The 19,481-nt window shown below is 40.3% G+C and overlaps 1 protein-coding gene across 7 annotated transcripts in view; it reads right to left on the bottom strand.

Annotated features, from left to right (window-relative positions):
* Nucleotides 1-19,198, bottom strand: part of GLRA2 (glycine receptor alpha 2) — a 159,719-nt gene extending 140,521 nt beyond the window's left edge. For 3 of the 7 annotated variants that reach the window (XM_030573233.1, XM_030573227.1, XM_030573266.1), the window contains exons 1-2: nt 18,550-19,198; nt 16,281-16,414 (exon numbers count right to left, since the gene is read on the bottom strand). In XM_030573233.1, the coding sequence (XP_030429093.1) occupies nt 16,281-16,414; nt 18,550-18,617 (202 nt within the window). In that variant the 5' untranslated portion in view covers nt 18,618-19,198. Of the gene's footprint in view, nt 1-16,280; nt 16,415-18,549 lie in introns of those variants that run through there. The other 4 variants (XM_030573242.1, XM_030573250.1, XM_030573257.1 and 1 more) reach the window with 4 other exon arrangements.
* Between the last annotated feature and the right edge of the window lie 283 nt (nt 19,199-19,481).

Here is a 19,481-nt window from a genome sequence, read left to right as displayed (position 1 = left end):
GTTTGGCATGATTTGTTCTTCACAAATCCATGCGCTATTCCTGATAATCCTCTAGATGCTTACAAATTGATTGCTTAATAATTGTTCCAGTATCTTTCCAGGACTCTGATATAGGCTGACTGGTTTGTAATTTCCCAAGTCTCCTTTGTTCTCCCTTTTTAAAGATAGGTACTCCAGTCCTCTAGGACCTCACCCGTCCTCCACAAGTTCTCAAAAATAATTACTAACAGTTCCAAGATTGCTTCAGCTAGTCCCTTAAGTACCCTAAGATGAATTTCATGAGGACCTGCCAACTTGAATACATCTACTTTATCTAAATATTCTTTAACCTCTTCTGTCTCTGGGGCACGGGTCACTTGCTGGAGGATTCTCTGCACCTTGAGGTCTTTAAACCATGATTTAAGGACTTCAATAACTCAGACTTAGGTTAGGGGTTTGTTACAGGAGTGGGTTGGATGAGATTCTGTGGCCTGCATTGTGCAGGAGGTCAGACTAGATGACCATAATGGTCTCTACTGACCTTAAGTCTATGAATCTATGAATCTATTTTGGTTTGCATTTCTTCCTCCTTGTTAATATTAATTGTTTTCAGTATCTGTCACCATTAACCTTTTTAGTAAAAACTGAAGCAAAAGAGGTATTAAACACCTCAGCTTTCTTGATCTCTCTGTTATTGGCTCTTCTTCCCCACTAAGTAGAGGATCTACACTTTCCTTCAGCTTTCCCTTCATCCTAATGTATTTATAGAACAACTTCTTACCGCTTTTTACATCCCTTTTGTGTATGTTATTTTGTGCCTAAGCCTTTCTGATTTTATCTCCTACATGCTTATACTATTCTTTTGTCCTACTGTTTGGGCATTTGTCAATATTTCCACTTTTCATAGGATTTGTTTTTGCTTTTCAGGTCATTAAAGAGTTCCCGATGGAGCCATTGTGACGTTACACTCCATATTCTTTATGGAAATATACTTATGATATGGATATGGCATAACTGACATATACTTTATGCAAATGGCTCATTGAAAAGGTTATGATCTACTGAATGTGTTTATCTAATTTGTATGCGTGTGTCATTTTTGTATCTGAAGCTAGAAATATTGACCATATATCTGTATTTCAAATGTGCTACTTTGCGTGACACCCGCAACTAGCCCTTCAGGTACAACAGTGCAAAAGCCAGACAGGGCTGGTGGCCCATCAGCGAAGACAATGGACTGTGAAAGAGCTTAGTTTTCCTGTAGATGCTCCAAGCAGCCTGCAGGTAATGACTGCTATGACCTTGCAAAGACATGTGACTGGGTCACCTGGTACTGGACCCTCTCCCCGCTTGGAATGCCAGTGTGTTTCCACTGGAAGACAAAGGGTTTCCGCCATACACAAGAGCTATATAAGGCAGGGGAGTGACATCATCAAGGTTCTCCTCTGTCTTCCCTCCCAAAGAGACACTGGGAAACACATGGAAACAAGAACTGAACTTGGGGGAGAAGAGTTGAGCCCAGCCTGGAAGGATGTCTAGCCTGTGAGGAATAATAGCTGAAGTTTCAAGCTGCAGGGCAGTGCAACTGGCTTCCAAGAATCTCTGTAATCTGCCTGAGAAACATTTAGGGTGAGAAATTACTATTTGTAGCTAATTTCTTTAGTGAATCAAGCTTAGTTTGTTAGCTTTGTTTTGTTTGTTTGTTTTGTTTTTTTGCTTAGTAATCTGCTTTGTTCTGTTTTCTATCCTTAAAATCTGCCTTTTATAGTTAATAAATGTATTGGGTTTATTATTAAACCCAGTTTGTGCCATTTCTAATGGGGGGCAGGGGCAAGAAGGTATGAACATCTCTCTTCATGTTGAGGAAGAGGGCGAATTTTTATGAGCTTGCCCTGTGCAGATTTTTTTTATAGAGCACAAGATGCTATCCCTTTGGGTCTGCACTCCAAAGGAGATGGGCACCTGAGTGCTGAGCAAGTCCCTTAAACTGAGTCTTCCCGAGCTGATCTCAGTGCTTGTGTCTTTCTGCAGCTGGGTGTGGCCCTGCCTGTGTGGTGTGTGTGCTAGAAGAGGTTTAAGAGCCTGGCTTAGCAAGACAGCATAAAGGGGTTCAGGCTGGCAATCTCAGCAGTATCTCAGTACATCAGGTGGCACCTTAGAAGAAGGCAGCCCATCACAGCCCTATTTCTATTTTTCTTTCACATTGGAATAGTTGGCAGTTGAGCCTTTAATATTTTCCCTTGAGAAACTGCCAGCTCTCCTGAACTCCTTTATCCCTTATATTTCCTTCCCATGGGCCTTTATTTACCAATTCTCTGAGTTGTTAAAGGCTGCTTTTTGAAGTCTGTTGTCTTATTCTGCTGCTCCCATTCCTTTCTTTCATTAGAATAATGAAATGTATTATTTCATGATCACTTTCACCCATATACATTTGCACAAACCATATGATGTCTTATTTCTGAATTCCTTAGTTTCACACCCAAATCCTCCCACTCCCTCCATTCTCTAAGGCCTGATCCTTTACCAAAGAAGTGAATTGGAGCCTTGGAGCTCAGTGAACACAGGATCAAGACTTGTACTGATCAGTAATTCCACTATTCTCCCTATTACTCATGTATCCAAACTCAGAAACAGTTTTGACTCTTTTCCTTTCTGCCTGGGTCCTGTTCCTTCACTTTGTTTCCAAAGTCTGCCAGCTTTTCACTTAATTTCTTCATAATTCACCTTACCTTCTCACCTCTACCACGAGAACAGTTCTCTACATTTGAAACACCTCCGTAATGGCAACCTCCTGCTCTTTAACCTCCTTGTATTGCCACTAGTTCCCTTTGCAATCCATGCAGAATGCTGCTCTGAAAATAATTTCCCTTCCTTCTCAGCTCATATCACTCCCTATATGAATGCCTTCATTAGCTACCTAGTCACTTATGTATTATTCTCAAGCTACTGGTCTTCACCTCTATGGCCCTGTATAACTCTGCTCTCTTTTCATCCTACTCTCTCTAAATTGTTCCTAAACTCTACCACAGCCTTCTACATTAGTGCTCACTTGTATCCTTCTCCACTCACCTTTATACTTTCCTTCTGTGCTATCTCTTATGCATGGAACAGTTTCCCATTACCTATTCACCAACCAACCACCCTCTCTTCATTCAAATTCCTTCTTAAAACATACTTCAATGATTCATTTCACCAATAAACTGTCATTGTTACCAATTCTTCCGGTATATTAAGTGAAAAGAAATGGGACCATCTTGTAAACTGAACTAACTGGTGCATTTTAAATCTGTACTAGATTACCTGCTTTACTGAAATTATGTCTTCTGGGAGACAGTGTTCATTAGATGCTGCAAAGAGGCTCACATGGGCACAGAGGTTCTAGATTTTTTGCATTTTGAACATTCATGTTGAATAGCATTTTATTGCACAAGTAGCCCCATGGAGCAACGGAGCTGCATGCAGAATAAGGAGCTAATTAATGTAAGAGTAGCAGAAATTGACCTACATTAATTATAGTTGCAGTGATTTACAAAAGAATATTTAGCTTTTCATCTATAGAAAAATGAATTAACCTTCTGCTTTGAGCATACAAAATAAGCACACACACTTTAAAAGCGCGGCAAAACTGTAGTTCCAAGGGGGTATGTATCATGAAAGGTGCAAAATTCTTCTTCACAGCTATTTCTATGTGGCTGTAGATAGTCCATTCAATCTGATCAAAGTTTTAAAAAGGTTTGTTTTGAGACAGGAAGTTAACATTTGAGCATAGGGTAAATATGCTGGGGGGTTCCCCAGAAAAACACCTCAGACTGGCCTGATCTTATAAGCTACTGTCATTTGGAAATGAAAATTGCAGCTAAATTCCCATGATATTAAGCCATGGACCCTCCACACTTTCAGTTTGTTATGAGTATGTGTGCATTTATGTGCGAACAGGAGCAGCAAATCAGGGCAGTTTTGCAAGAGAGTGCTCCAGGTAAAGGAGACTACATGAACCTGGGGGTGAGTTTGTTTTCTGTTAGTTTGTTGTTGTGTGCCTGTTTGCTTGCCCTGTGCCTGCTTAATTGAAGTTTGTAATATGCTCTGTTTGGGAGGGGGCTGTGTGCTGAGCCTTGCAACCTCCTAGGCAAGGCTGAGAACTTCCTAAGGAGGCTCTAGCCTGCCATCCTTTGATCCCAATCCCTTTTTTGATCCCTTGACAAGGGGACAGGACTAATTCAGGGAGAACAAGAGTAGAAAATGCTAGCTCCTAAGAAAATGCTAGAGGAGCTAGCAAATAGGAGCAGCAAACAGGGGAGTTTTGTGAGAGAGTTCAGAAATGGAGCATGAGAGCCAGATACACTTAATAAACATTCTCTAAACTTAAGCCAATAGTCGCCCCCCCCAAAACAAACAAACAAGCACACAGAGAGAGAGAACAAATAAACAACGAAACAACCCTGCAAGAGTTAAAATAATGCAGGAAAATATCCAGCAGCCTGGTGGTGGCTATCCAGTTTATTGCACTGAATGCAGTATGTAAGATCACCTGCCTTGTGGGCAGGTGGCATGTTTGTGCATTCGGTGCAAGCAGCTCATGGCCCTCAAAGACCCAATCCGGGCTCTTGAGACCAGAGTGGCTTAACTGGAGGAGCTAAAGGAGACAGAGAGGTACATAGATGAGACTTTCCAGGATCCAGTAGAATGGTCCAATCCCTGGTCTCACAGCCTTTGTGATGTTGAGAAGGATGAAAGTCTCACGGAAGGAGAACATCCAACTGGACTGGAGGGAAACAATCTCACAGCTGGGACCTTCCTTCCATATGATGTCATGATATCCTAAAGATACCTCTCAAGGGGAGGGGTCCCCTGTTGTTAGGAGGAGACAGGGAATAGTAATCAGTGATTCAATTATTAGAAATAAAGATAGCTGGATTTGTGATGACAGGGAGAACTGCATGGCGAATTGCCTGCCGGTGCAAAAGTTGTGGAATTCTTGAGACATCTAGACAGACTTATATGTCATGCTGAGGAAGAGCCAGTGGTCATGGTACATATAAGTACCAATGACATAGGGATAGGTAGGAAAGAGGTCCTGGAAGCCAAATTTGGATTGCTAGATAAGAGATTGACATCCAGGACCTCCATGGTAGCATTCTCTGAAATGTTTTCAGTTCCACGTGCAGGACTAGGTAGACAGGCAGAACTGCAGGGTCTTAATGCATGGATAAGATGATAGTGTTCAGAGGAGGGATTTAGGTCTATTAGGAACTGGGGAACTTTTGGGGAAAGGAGGAGTCTATACAGGAAGGATGGGCTCCACCTAAGCCAGAACAGAACCAGATTGCTGGTATGTAAAATTAAAAAGGTTGTAGAGGAGTTTTTAAACTAAGGGCTAGGGGAAATCTGACAGGTGTGGAGGAGCACACAATTCAGATAGACACATCCCTTAGGGAAGGATGTATTAAAGGGGCTATGCTATATCCTAGTAAAGAGGAGAGGACAGACATTGATTATACACAGGTAGGAACCAAAGTCAAAGGAGAAAGAGTCCCATTCGGTTACATCACATGAAGACAGACAACTAAATACTGACAAATGTTATAAGTGCTTGTTTACAAATACAAGAGGGCAGCTTTGGCTCCAAGAAGAGACAAGGAAGTTTCCAGAAGCTGGAGAGCCAGAGACCATAGGTAGGGGTGGCCTTGAAGCCAGGGACAAGGTATTGACTTAAGACTGCCTTCTGCTTGTTTGTCAACCTTTGTTATAAAAGAGTAAACCTCCTTAACTGAGATCAGGTGTGGCAGCCCACGCTTCTAGCTGGGGAGCAGCAGCAGACCCTGGTGATGGGGATTTCAGTTATCCCCATATTGACTGGGTACATGTCACCTCAGGATGGGATGCAGAGATAGTTTCTAGACACCACAAATGACTCCTTCTTGGAGCAGCTAGTCCTGGAACCAACAAGGGGAGAGGAAATTCTTGATTTAGTCCTAAGTACAGCACAGGATCTGGTTCAAAAGGGGAATATAGCTGAACCACTTGGCAATAGCAACCATAATATAATTAAATTTAACACCCCTGTAGGGAGGAAAATACCAAAGAAACCCACACAGTAGGATTTAACTTAGAAAAGGGGAACTACACAAAAACAAGGAGGCTGGTTAAATGGAAATTAAAAGGAACAGTCCCAAGAGCGAAATGCCTGAAAGCTGCATGGAAACTTTTAAAAAACACAATAATAGAGGCTCAAACTATATATATATATCCCAAATAAAAAAAACAGTAAGAGGACCCCAAAAAATGCCACCATGCCTAACAGAGTAAAAGAGGCAGTTAAATACAAAAAGACATCTTTTAAAAACTGGAAGTCAAATCCTACTAAGAAAAATACAAAGGAACATAAACTCTGGCAAATTTAGTGTAAAAGTGTAATTAGAAAGGCTAAAAAAGAATTTGAAGAGCGACTTAAAAAACACAAACTAACAGAAACTTTTTAAAGTATATCAGAAGCAGGAAACCTGCAAAACTATCAGTGGGGCAACTGAATGATCAAGATGCTAAAGAAGCACTCAAGGAAAATAAGGCCATTGCGGAGAAGCTAAATGAATTCCTTGCATCAGACTTCACTGAAGAGGATGTGAGGGAGATTCCCACATCTGAGCCTTTCTTTTTCAATAACAAATCTTAGGAACTGTCCCAGACTGATGTGTCTGTAGAGAAGTTTTTTGAACAAATCGATAAATTAAATAGTAATAAGTCACTAGGACCAGATGGTATTCACCCAAGTGGTCTGAAGGAACTCAAATATGAAATTACAGAACTATTTATTAACTGTGGTATGTAACCTATCGCTTAAATCAGCCTCTGTACAGCATGACTGGTGAATAACTAATATGACACTGATTTTTAAAAAAAGGATCCTGGCTTTTACAGGCCAGCAAGCCTATCTTCAGTACCAGGCAAATTGGTTGAAGCTATAGTAAAAAACAGAATTATGAGACACATAGATGAACACCATATGTTGGCGAAGAGTCAACATGCCATTTGCATAGGGAAATCATGCCTCGCCAATCTATTAGAATTCTTTGAGGGCATCAAAAAACATGACAACAAGGGTGATCCAGTGGATATATTGTACTTGAACTTTCAGAAAGACTTTGACAAGATCTCTCACCAAATCTCTTAAGCAAAGTAGGCAGTCATGGGATAATAGAGAAGGCTCTCTCATAAATCAGTAACTGGTTAAAAGATAGGAAACAAAGGGTAGAAATAAATGCTCTGTTTTCAGATAAGAGAGAAGTAAATAGCAGGGTCCCCCAAGAATCTGTACTGGAATCAGTGCTGTTCAACATATTCATAAATGATTTGGGAAAAGACATACACAATGAGGTGGCAAAAGTTTGCAGATGGTACAAAATTAGTCAAGATAGTTAAGTGCAAAGCTGACTGTGAAGAGTTAACAAAGGAATCTCACATTTTCTCACAAGAAAATGGCAGATGAAATTCAATTTTGATAAATGCAAAGTGATGCACATTGGAAAATGTAATCCCAACTATACAAAATGATAGGGTCTAAATTAGCTATTACCACTCAAGAAAGAGATCTTGGAGTCATCACTGTTTTCCTTCTTTGCAAGTTATACAACAGAATGAAAGAGGACACCATTCTGACTCATGCCATGCAATGACAAGAAGGAACAGGAGAGGCATCGACTCACATTGCCTCTTACATCCTTGGTTGAGAGCACAAGGAGAGCTACTGGGCATGTGCGGGCCAATGGACACTGCTTTGAAGAATTTCTGGATTCAGGCGCCTGGTTCGCATGTGTACCCCATGTGTGGAATACACACAAGGACTAGCACTCAGAGAAGAATGTCCTGTTCTGTTCATTCCCTCTGAAGCATCTGGCACCAGCCACTAGTAGAAGTCAGGATACTGGGATAGGTGAAGCATTGGTCTGACCCAGTGGTTTGTATGGCCATTCTTATGTTCTTGTGTATATGTACGTTTATATATAAATACATAAACACATTATATTTCTATACACATTAATTATACATATGTCAATTACATGTGTTTTCTAAGGCAATCAGAACACATCAAGATGTTAGGTGGGTGAGTAATTCCAGTGCATCAACCTCCATTGCATGAAATATTTAAATCTATGCAGGATCTTTAGCTATTGATACGATCAAAATAAAACAATTTAAATAGAATTTTATCAGAAGATCATAGTCTCCTTCTTTGATATCAAAGATCTTGGGTTTTGCTTTGACATTTGTTTTTTTGTAAGTTTCCTCTGTAGTTTAAGTGGCAGCAGCAGACCAATATTCCATAGCAACAGTCAAATCCACTGATATCACTTAATTAAATCACTGATTCTGAATAAAGACAACACACTATAATGACAGTGATCACTTTCAGTTCATGGAACTCCTATTGGCCTCACTGGTATATTGGAAGAGAACCCTAAATTAAAGATCAGAGGGGTAGCCGTGTTAGTCTGGATCTGTAAAAGCAGCAAAGAATCCTGTGGCACCTTATAGACTAACAGACGTTTTGGAGCATGCGCTTTCATGGGTGAATACCCACTTCGTCAGATGACATGCATCTGAAAGCTCATGCTCCAAAACATCTGTTAGTCTATAAGGTGCCACAGGACTCTTTGCTGCTTTTACTAAATTAAAGAGTGATGGAAATGAAACATAAGCCCCCACCAGTGCTCTTGCAGACTATAGCAGGTATACAGGAATTTAAACAGAAATAGAAACGAGGATGTTCCTTGCATAGCTATGGTAAATATAGGCTTATCCATTAAAACAGAAGATGAGCTATGCATGCCAACAGACTGAAGTTGGATGGCATTCCTTTTACTGTGTTTCACACAAAGGATAAAACAATTGTTTATTAATAGTTTATCCTTATATACAGCCAAATTCTTCCCTCAGATATGCACACAACTTCCTCAGAAATCAATTAGAAGTATTTCAGGGAAGAATATTGTTCATGAAATTTATCCCCATAGCAGTGTTCCCCCTGACTCTCACAGGCAATGATAATATATATGTAGGGAGGATGACTGCGTGGCCATGTGTCCAGGCTGACAGATCATTGGCCAGGGCCATCCACCTGCTCTCGAAGGAGAATCCTGCCTATTTACAATGTGGATGCACTAGCAGGAGGGTAAGCTGCATCCTTTTGCTCCTTTGATGCACCCAATCAAGAGATCACAGGATTTTGCCATCTGTTAGATTTGTCCCTTATGGATCTTGAATGGTATGAGAAATACCCAGTTTTTTAATACTTATTTTGTCTGGTCTTATGAGAGATGTTAGCTGCTAGCCATTGAAGTCTGGCCTTATGAAGGTTGTTAGCCATGCTCAAATATAGCTCTCCAGTTTCATAGCCAACGCTGCATGGTGAGGTTTTCAATTTTTATCTGTTATATTTTACAGGAGCTTTTAAAAAAGGTATTTATTTTAAATTGGCATCTTTTGATTTATGTTTAGTCATTTGCATACAGTGCCTCTTCTTAGCACATCAAGAAAGACTTGTCATGTGTCATGTGGCTCCATTCAGTCCCGTTCCCTTGGGACATAACGCTTCTCTTCCTCTTGCTACATGCTAATTTATTTCAGGTACTTGCAGTGGACAAATGGATTCAAACATAAGGGAACATTTGACACTCGGTGCCAAGGAGTTAAAGTGCATAAGCCATTTCCTGTAACGGTTGTGAGGCTAATTTTTAGTCCATATTTATTATTCTGATTTAAGCCCACTGACTAAGCACAAAAAATGACATGGCACAATTATAATAGCAAGCTACTCTTTCACAACTGCAGCCATTACACGCCCAAACTTCTTCTCTCTTCACAAGGCTTCAATGAGTTTCATGTGCGCTCTTGCCCAGAAACAACAGCTTTGGGGCAAGATACTGCACAATATATTGTAATAGCAGCACTACGCTATCTGGTGGAAAAGGAAAGTGCCCTGCTGCTGGACCCCTAAATGTAAGTGCACAGGAAAAATGGAAAGATTCTTTATCAAATCACAACTTAAAGGAAAACAGCTAGATGTAACTATAGCTATGAACATGAGGTTTTACAGCATCACTGTAACCAACACTGTTAACCTCTTCTATGCCAAAATAGAGTGTATCCTCAGAAACAATGGGGCCAAATCCTCCACACCCCATGCCACACACAAAACACCACCACCCCCCGCCGCATTCCACTTGCTTAATGCTGCCGCACAGCTCAAAGCAGGCAGATAATCATCTTAGTCAGCCAGATGGGGAGGCCCCTGACATACCTGGATCTAGATGGTCACCCTCTCCTGCAGAGGCACGTGTAGGATTGGTCCAAAGGCATGCAATAATAACACGAAAATATTATTCCATTTTGAGGATGTTGCATAAAATCCTTAGTATAAAATTCCAGCAAAATGGAAAGGTGAATTAACACATAGGGCTGGATTTTTCAGGGAAGCTGAGAAGGGTTGTGAGAGAGTGACTCTGAATCACTGATAGAGCCTGGTGCTTTGTTAATCCTCATGATCCTTTAAGGAATTAAGCCAAGGAGAGTGGAGTACAGTTGAAGGGAGATGGTGCTTGTGGGCTGGTGAGAACATTACACTCAACAGCCATCATGAGCCATTGGCAGTGAGAAAAATCGATTCACCAAAGCTCACGCAGAGAGATGCATGTTACTTTCCACTGCACCAGCTAATTCTCCTGTGCCCCAGAGGGGAACTGTCTTGTGAGGTCAGCATGTCAAAGAGGTCCTATATTCTTACTGCCACCCTCCCTCAGAATTTCCACTTAGGCTTTAGATTACTGGCAGGATTATGTGGAAGACTCATTGGCATAGACTACGGAAAAGATGTGTTAATACATCTTCAGGTCACCCAGACCACTTTCCCGTCTTGTCCAGCACTGCCCACTTGCTGGGCTGACTTTGTCATCCATGTCCCCCATCCCTCCCCCCCAGCAAAAGCCACTGGTTCCCTGCCTCTGAATTCATGTCAACACAACCAGACTGAATATGATGGTTAGTTCCTCACAGCTTCACCTACTCATATTTTCCTTTAGCTGCAACTATTAAGCACACTGGAGCGAGCTGCTCCTAGCTGGCAATAGGAGTAATTGAAAATCCTAAAATAAATCTAAGACATTCACTGAATTGCATATAAGCACCTATGCCCACTGAACCAGATCCTGAACTTGTGTAAATCAGTATAGCTACTCTGAAATGAATGGAGATGTGTTATTTACACCAGCTGAGAATCTTACCTCCACTCCCTTTCACGCCCATTATCCTTCCTCACCTGTGGTCTTTTCAGTGCAGATGTAGAGATTTGCTCACATTGGTGAGGGCTGTGTTCCTTTTTTCTCATTTTGTTAAACCTCAGTGTACAGCAAAGAATCCTGTGGCACCTTATAGACTAACAGACGTTTTGGAGCATGAGCTTTCGTGGGTGAATACCCACTTCCTCAGATGCATGTCACCCACGAAAGCTCATGCTCCAAAACGTCTGTTAGTCTATAAGGTGCCACAGGATTCTTTGCTGCTTTTACAGATCCAGACTAACACGGCTACCCCTCTGATACTCAGTGTACAGGTCCTGAGCAAACAGAGAACATGAAATCCTTGCCCCATTGAAGACAATGAGAGTTTTGCCATTGACTTTGACAGGGCCAGGATTTCACACAGCACAATAATGACATTTTAGTTGTCTCTTCATGCTGCTTTCAGCAGTGCTCAGCAGCCTGCAGGACTGAACCGTAGTGAGAATCCAGTGCAAACGTCTGCTGAAAGACTGTCAGATGTGTTCATTCCTACTTCATTTGGTGTGAAGGACAGATTATTATAGTTGGAAAATGGTTTTTCATATTTGATTTGCTGTAGTGTGTGTTTAAATTTTAGATTTGTTTTTAGATTATACAGTTGTAACAAATGGAAATTAAAAAAATAATTAAAATAACTTTAAAGATCAATAAATGCAAGGAGATTCTAATTTTAGGCTTCTGTCACCCCCATGACTCATGTTGTGATTAAGTTGTTGATATGCATGGTCATCATGCCATTGCATGTGCTTTTACACGTCATGTTGAGTCAGCCTGAGGTGAACAGTGGTAATCCATGATAGAACACTGCAACATTACTTCATTATCTTGTGCTCTTATCTACCAGAAAGCATACCCTTGACTATCATATTACAGCACAGAGGCCCTCTTCCATTACTTCAGCTGTCCCTAAAAAAAATGAAGTAAGTTAAAGAGAAAGTGCCCCTCTCCTCTTCTCTTAGAATTTCTTTGTTTTTGTAATTTAAGACAGGATGTTAATATTATGTTAGTGAACTGTGTGTGCAGGACAACTTGCACTTATTATCTTTTAGAAACAAGGTTCTCCTGACAAGGTAGCTAAAAGAACGAAACATCAACTTGAGTGATAGCACCTGATCCAATGCTGACTTGAGTCAATGGAAGGATTCCCACTGACTGCAATCAGAATTGGATTGGGCCTTTAAATATTTATGGTTTAACATTCATCTCACTTTCCTTTGTTAAGCTAGTAGGACCTTCAAATTAAGTAAATGCAAGGTAAAGTGCAGGCCACCTATGGGTATGTCTACACTGCATTTAAACACCCGCAGCTGGCCTGTGTCAGCTGACTCAGGCTCACAGGGCTCAAGCTAAGGGACTGTTTCATTGTGGTGTAGACATTTGGGCTTGGGCTGGAGCCCAAAGTCTGGGGCCCTGCAAGGGGGGATGATCTCATAGCCTGGGCTCCAGTACAAGCCCCAACATCGACATTGCAATTAAACAGCCCCTTAGTCCGAGTCCTGCAAGCCTGAGTCAGCTGGCATAGGCCAGGCACGGGTGTCTAATTGAAGTGTAGACATACCCTACATGTTTGACTTAGAAAGCTCAAAGCAAGGAAATTCTTTGCTGAGACTGCCACTGTGTCCTTAACGCTCCCTGTGGTGCCCATCATGGTGACAATCACTCTCATCCCCTGGTGGTTTTGCACAAAATCTCTTATTAGGCTTATAAGAACTGGAAAACAACTTTCTATTCAAAATAATGGCAAATTACAGTGATAATTCATAAGGTCACTAGAGCAGAATAGACTCTACACTGAACAGTATTGCTGCTAAAGGAGCTAAATGTCGCCATGTCATCAATGTCTGATATTTAAATTATTTGATATTCACCTTGTTGCTTTCACTTAATCCATCTGAATTTTTTTTTCAAGAATGCAAATGAGAAAAATTATTCTATTTGGATAAAACATTTTGCTTAAGTGAACAATCATTTTTTCTCTTACGCTAAAGCAAGTTGCCTTTATGTCAGAAGTTAATCAAATAGCTGTTTTCCAGTGACTCAAACTTTGAAACCTGTCATATAAATGTATTTAAATTAATGTACTTTCAGTAGCATAAAATAAGAGGATGCAACAGAATTGCCTTCTTCATGAATACCAGACTCTTTTCTGACAAAGCAAAAAATGCCAGTTACAGACCAGAGAAAAAGCTGTGTGATTGAACTGTTATTGATATGAAGCAGATGTAATCTGGATGAATGCATAAACAATATCCAAGGTACTTTGGTTCACAGTTTCTTTTCTAAAATGCAGTTAATAATATTCACCTGTTCCATAATCATATACAAAGTCAAATAATAGACTTATTTTAAGAGACTTTTTTTAACACCTTTTTGGCTTTAAATGATTTAATATATTGTTTTCAAACATATAATGTAATCAATAATGTAATAATTTGACATTTTACACTTTAATACATTTCTGCTACTCTGAATGTTGCTATTGTATTGATGGATCCGATCACAAAAGCAAAGTAAAATAGATCAGTAAAATCTTAGAAACTGAAATATGTTTTGTAACATGATCATAATACTGAACTCGGTACAAAAACACCTGCCTTTTTATTTATTCATGTATTTATTTTAAGGGGAAATTATGCAAAACTAGAGAGACAATGCTTTTGTCTACTTTTGTACTTTCTGGAAAATTTGCATGAGATCTGGATATTGGCCAAAGTTGTGTTTTTCAGCTAACTAACTGGGACCTGGAATATATAGTAAATAGGCCACAAGGCTGCTTATGGTTCTTCAGGGTTTTCACTGGTGGCGTGAAGTTCAAAACTCCATGCCCAGCATCTTCACTCTGGTTCACCAGACATGATGGATTTGTAGAAAGGATTGGATGATAGAAAAAAATGACATAACCTGTCAGACCCTTCACAGAAAGATTCAGAAGAAGGGAAGTTGTGCAAATATCGAAGCTGAATTTCTGATTTAAAAATGCTACAAAGTGAAGTTCTGCTCTGAAAAATGACTTTGTGAAAACAGCACTGGTGGAGTTCTGTGTTTATTGACATCCAAGGCTTAACTGTGCCTTGCAGGCACAGCCCTCCTTTGGACTCAGTGGGGAGCCACCACCTCCCTGGTGGGACATTGGAAGTAACTCATGTCAAGCCTTTGGAATGGAACAGCATCCCCACTTTTATTGGATGTAGTTTATTATCTCCTATGCAGCCAGTCAGCTCTGCTTACCAGTGCATCGAAAAAGAGAGCCACAGTCCTCTCTGCTCCTACCTTTCTGCCTTGGAGGTGCTACATGTCCCCCAGGAAGTAGGGAAGAAGCAATCTGTTCACCCCTGTGTATACAGACTGCTATTGTGTCTGGTCTTACGTACACAAGGTGTAGCATGGGATGGCTTCTTGCATTCTCCTCCCCAGCTATACCCCCATGGAATGGCCAGGCAGAATCTGTCCTTAACAATTATTTATCTGTTCAGTTCAGGACAAATTCTGCCTTCCTTTACACACTGTCAAACTTCTCTGAAGTCCATGTGACTGCATGTGGTGTGAGTGAGAGCAGAAAATGATTTGGGATTGTTGTTTTTACTATAACAACACAGCCCCTGCTACATGAAAGCTCTTAAGCACATGCTAAATGTAAAAGACATGCTTAAATGCCATTAATGTCAATGCTTAAGTGCTTTCCTGAATTGGGTCCACAGTTTGACTGGCAGTTTCATCAGCTTTTCTTTGAATCTGGAAGCCACACTAGCTTCTTTCTAGCTCATACATCATAAATAGTAAAAAAGATTCCACATTCCAAATTCAGCAGTTTGCACAGGAGAGAGTGAAGGCAGAAAATGGTTCTTGATTTGAAATTTAATTAACATTGCTGTCACTGATGTGTGAGCTCCCTCTCTCATATTAGCAGCATCCACTGGCTGAACAATATTCTTTCATACCAATAGCTTTCATTGCAGAATTAATAGGAGTAAAAAGTAGTAAAAAAAAATTGTCACCAAATCCAGCAGATATGCATCTGAAATACTCACAGACCTATTGAGGAAGAGAGTACATTTTCGCATAGTCACTTTTCAAAAAATAACTGCACTTTGAGCTTAGTTTTCTTTGTTAAAAAAAGGCAGGTTTGGTAGAACTGTGGAGTTCTTGAGCCATTCTAAATGCTTAAGAGAAAACTTGATCTCCCCTCTCTGGGGATCAAATCCTGAACTCACTGGCATGAATGTTGAAGGGGCAAAAGCAGTGGAAACACTGCTTATCCACTGACTAGTGGCCAAAGCTGTGGAAACCTCAGCATCTGCAGCCTCACATGTGCTGATGCTAAGATGCTTGTGGTCATTCGCCACACAGCAAAGAAAATAGTGTGAGAATAGGGCAGGGAGTTGCCAAGCCAAAGCACAAACCTAGGTAACCCTAAATCAGCATATTAAAAAAGAATTGGACTATGTCCACTATCGTACCCCACAGCCAGTAATGGCTGGAAGAAGTCTACCATGTGGATGCCCTGGCCCCTAATTCCTTCATCTCCCTCGGAGTTTTACATGAGCACAGCCCTTTTACTTGGGATTTGCTTGAGAGTTCAGGATTTAGCCCTGTCTGTCTAGACACTTCAGAAATCAGCAAATCCAATTGTATTTAGTAAGGGAATCTGGAACATACTTCTGTCTATTGTTTAGATCAGTAACTAGAGAGATTTCCAGAACTGACTTCTAGCAAAACCAAAACCTGGATCCTTTACGTATATTATTTAATGTATGGCTACATTCCAAAAGAAGGCTCCATCTAAAGCACCAGGAGCCTGATTCTCCACTGTGCTTCTCCAGTTTTATGCCAATGAAATAATTGATTTCAATGGAATAATTGTTCTGCAAAAATGGAATAGTGGAAAGGAGAATCAGGCCACAGATGTAAAGTTATCAAAACCCATAGTATGTCACGAAGACTTCCAATTAGTTGATCAATAGAGAAACTTACCTTTAAAATTTGGTCTGATTCTTGCATCATACCCTGAAGTCCTTCCCATCAATTTGTCCAAAAAATCTGAAGGAGACAGGGTCTGTGAGGGGGATTTTCCAGATCTGGAATCATGTTCTTTACAGAAAGTCGCCCTAAACAAATTATTAGCCACCATTAGCGACTATTCACCTTTCATTGCCTTTATGTTTAGGGAGGAAATTATAATACTCTTTAAAAAATCTTCATCAGTGTTGATTGTACTAATGAATAGATAGGCAGAAAATGGATCCTTGTTTTCATCAGAAGACTATTTTAGAAGTGAAAATAATTTGTTCTACAGAACACTTAGACTATAAAAAGAAAATTGTTAAAACTGTATGATTTTAAATAGATGTCTTCAACTTATCTGATTGCTTAAAACATTATCCTGAGGACTTTGATCTCCCAATTCATGTTATTGTCAGAGTTACATGTATGCTACTGAAACCATTTTCACTTTAAGCTGGTCCTAAGGTGGCTTCAAACTTCCATACAATGATTGGCAAAAGTCATCACACAACAGTGAAAATTGTTGACTTTGTTAATATCCAGAACAAAACAAAAACATAGGAGCAGCAATAGTCTTTACAGATTCCATCTAAGTTGGTTTTAAATTGTTTTAATTAAAGAGCCAATTCTTTACCAGCTGTGTGTTGATTTTTTCTGAAAAGGGTTTGAGAAGCAAACACATCTGATTTTAATCTTCTACCCACAGCGAACTACGACAATGGGCCTTTCCCCCATCTTTCCCTTTAATTTGTTTTTATATCCAGATTTTTTGGAATAGCTCTGTGTCTTGAGGTTTTAACACTAAGTTAATAGTACCACCATGCCTTTGTAGCTTTGTATATATAGCATATTAGGTATTTCAGGGGAAGGGAATCTCAGATGATTGTTCCCTAGAAAAAATAAATTAGAAGCACTTGAACAAATTTGAACTGCAGGGACATGAATTCTGTCATAACCATTATTAAACCAGTGAGTTTAAAATATGACTAATTCATTTGGTTCCTAAATTATCTGTTTTATATTTCAATAGCATCTCTGAGAGGTATCAGAAGTAATCCTATCATGTCTTCTACAGTATTGGTGTATTTAAATATGTGCCCAAAAGACATCATTCACTTTGAGCAGTATTTCTTGTTACTATTTTTTATCATCAATGAGTGTGTACCTATCTGCAAACAGCTAAACAAACATGATGATCTGAAATCTAAAGGAAATAAATACTATTTCCCCCCACTAAAATGTTTGAATTGTCAGAATACTATGTTGTCTTCAACATTTGTGACATTATCACCATATTTTGCAGGTTCCATTTTTCTGACAATGACCTGGTACTGCTTTTGATATTTTAACAATGATAGAAATTATTCCCTACTTAACTAGTATAAATGTAATATACAATAATAAAAAGTGGGTAGCCATTCAGTATACTTATTTGGAATGACCTAACACAAATCACTTGTGTTTCCACTTGGAACCCCCATGGTGAGTGATGTGGCCATCCCAAACTTGTGAATATAAATAATATTTCACTCTGTCACTGTACACTCACACACACGCTTTGTATATGTACATACATATATACTATACACACACACACAAACACACACAGCATATTACATTAATGAAACTCAGGTGAACCATTCCTTTGACAAATAATCCTCCAATGCTTTTTTGGAATGGTAAGGAAAACTCAATAACTGAAGCAATATCTCATCTCTTCTTTGAAATTTCAAGAACATTCCTATATACTGCTGCTTGAAGTAAGGAGTGTAAAGGAATTATTGATTGGTCCAAGGTCTTCCCAGATTCAGAGGACTGGTTCTCTAGATACAAATAACCACATCCCTGACAAAACGGGTTCAATCATTCCCACAGCTTGGGAGATAAAAACAAGGCAACCTACTAAATAACTTCCAGTGGGAGTGGAGAGAGTAAACTGCATTCCAAAAGGGGGAAATAAACGATGAAAATGTTGTTCAGCTATGTAGAGGTTATTAATATGGCATTATAAAAACGTGTCTTTAAATCAGAGAAGTGGAAAATGTAATGCACAAACTTGGGATTTTTTTGTGTGTTACCAAGCAACGGGGCTCTTCCTGTGTAAGAGGGATTGCCTGTACAAAATTAATATGAAATACTTTCAGACGTAGCAAATAAACTAGGTTAACATAACGTGGTTGCTTAAAGCTATGTTTTCCACCTCTTTTGGTAAATATCAGCATACAGTTATTTCACCTACCTGAAATGGTTTGTCTCTAAGAAAAATGCAAACAAGGCTGTCAAAATTTTCACTAGCTTCCCGTTCATTCCTCCTGTTTTGTGTGATGATTATGGAAAATATCCCAGAAACGATTCCAGAGAGAAGCAGGGGGAAGTACCTTGTGCTGCCTAGATTCCCAAATCCAGCAATAATTTGATTTTCTTGACAATCAAAAAGAGGAGATCTGGATGTCTACAATTTGGGGGTAAAAAATAAGAAGTGCCAGTCCTCGGAATCATGGTCAGGTCAAACCCAGGCTCATCCCCAGCAGCCAATACAAAAGAGACAAAGCATCAGAACTGGTGGTTCCCCCGGCTGCTTTTACGGAATGACGAAAAAATAAAATAAAAATTGCCCTGCTACCTTAAGAACATCACGCAAAAGGAAATCGCTGCCCCGCTGGAGAGCTCTATCTGTTGTGGGTTTGTTTGATTTCCCTTTTGCTTTGGAAATCAGTATCTATGAGTCGTCGTGGGGCTGTTTCTTTCCTTTTCTCCCTCCCACTCCCGGCAGCGAGTTGTAAATATTGCTGTGGAATGATTGGTTGTGGGCTGCAGAAAAAGCTATGCTCCTGTGCCGGAATGAGACGGGAGCTTACCCTGCCTAGAAATTTCAGCACTTGGACAGCTCCGAGCCCAGCTTGTGCGCATGTATCTGTCTCCAGCGCGGGGAGAGAGGGGCTGCAAGCCCAGAACGTGACTCGAGTTCAGAGCCGTTTCCTCCCCGAAGAGAGACTAACTCTCCCGTTTGCAGGGCTCCAGAACCGCACGGGCTCCATTTCCCTGCGCCAGGGGCAGGGGCAGGGGGAGCCGGCGCCGGCCAGCCGATGAAGCCAGATGCTGCAGATGTTGCTCGCCTCTCCCGGCTCTCCCAGCTGTTCTGGGAGAGGAGGAAGGAGGCGACAGGGCAGA

The sequence above is a fragment of the Gopherus evgoodei genome, chromosome 1 (genome assembly GCF_007399415.2).
Source record: "Gopherus evgoodei ecotype Sinaloan lineage chromosome 1, rGopEvg1_v1.p, whole genome shotgun sequence".
In the NCBI taxonomy this organism is placed as follows: domain Eukaryota; kingdom Metazoa; phylum Chordata; order Testudines; family Testudinidae; genus Gopherus; species Gopherus evgoodei.
Note: the sequence above shows the minus strand (reverse complement) of the source record. Positions and strands in the feature narration are given on the sequence as shown.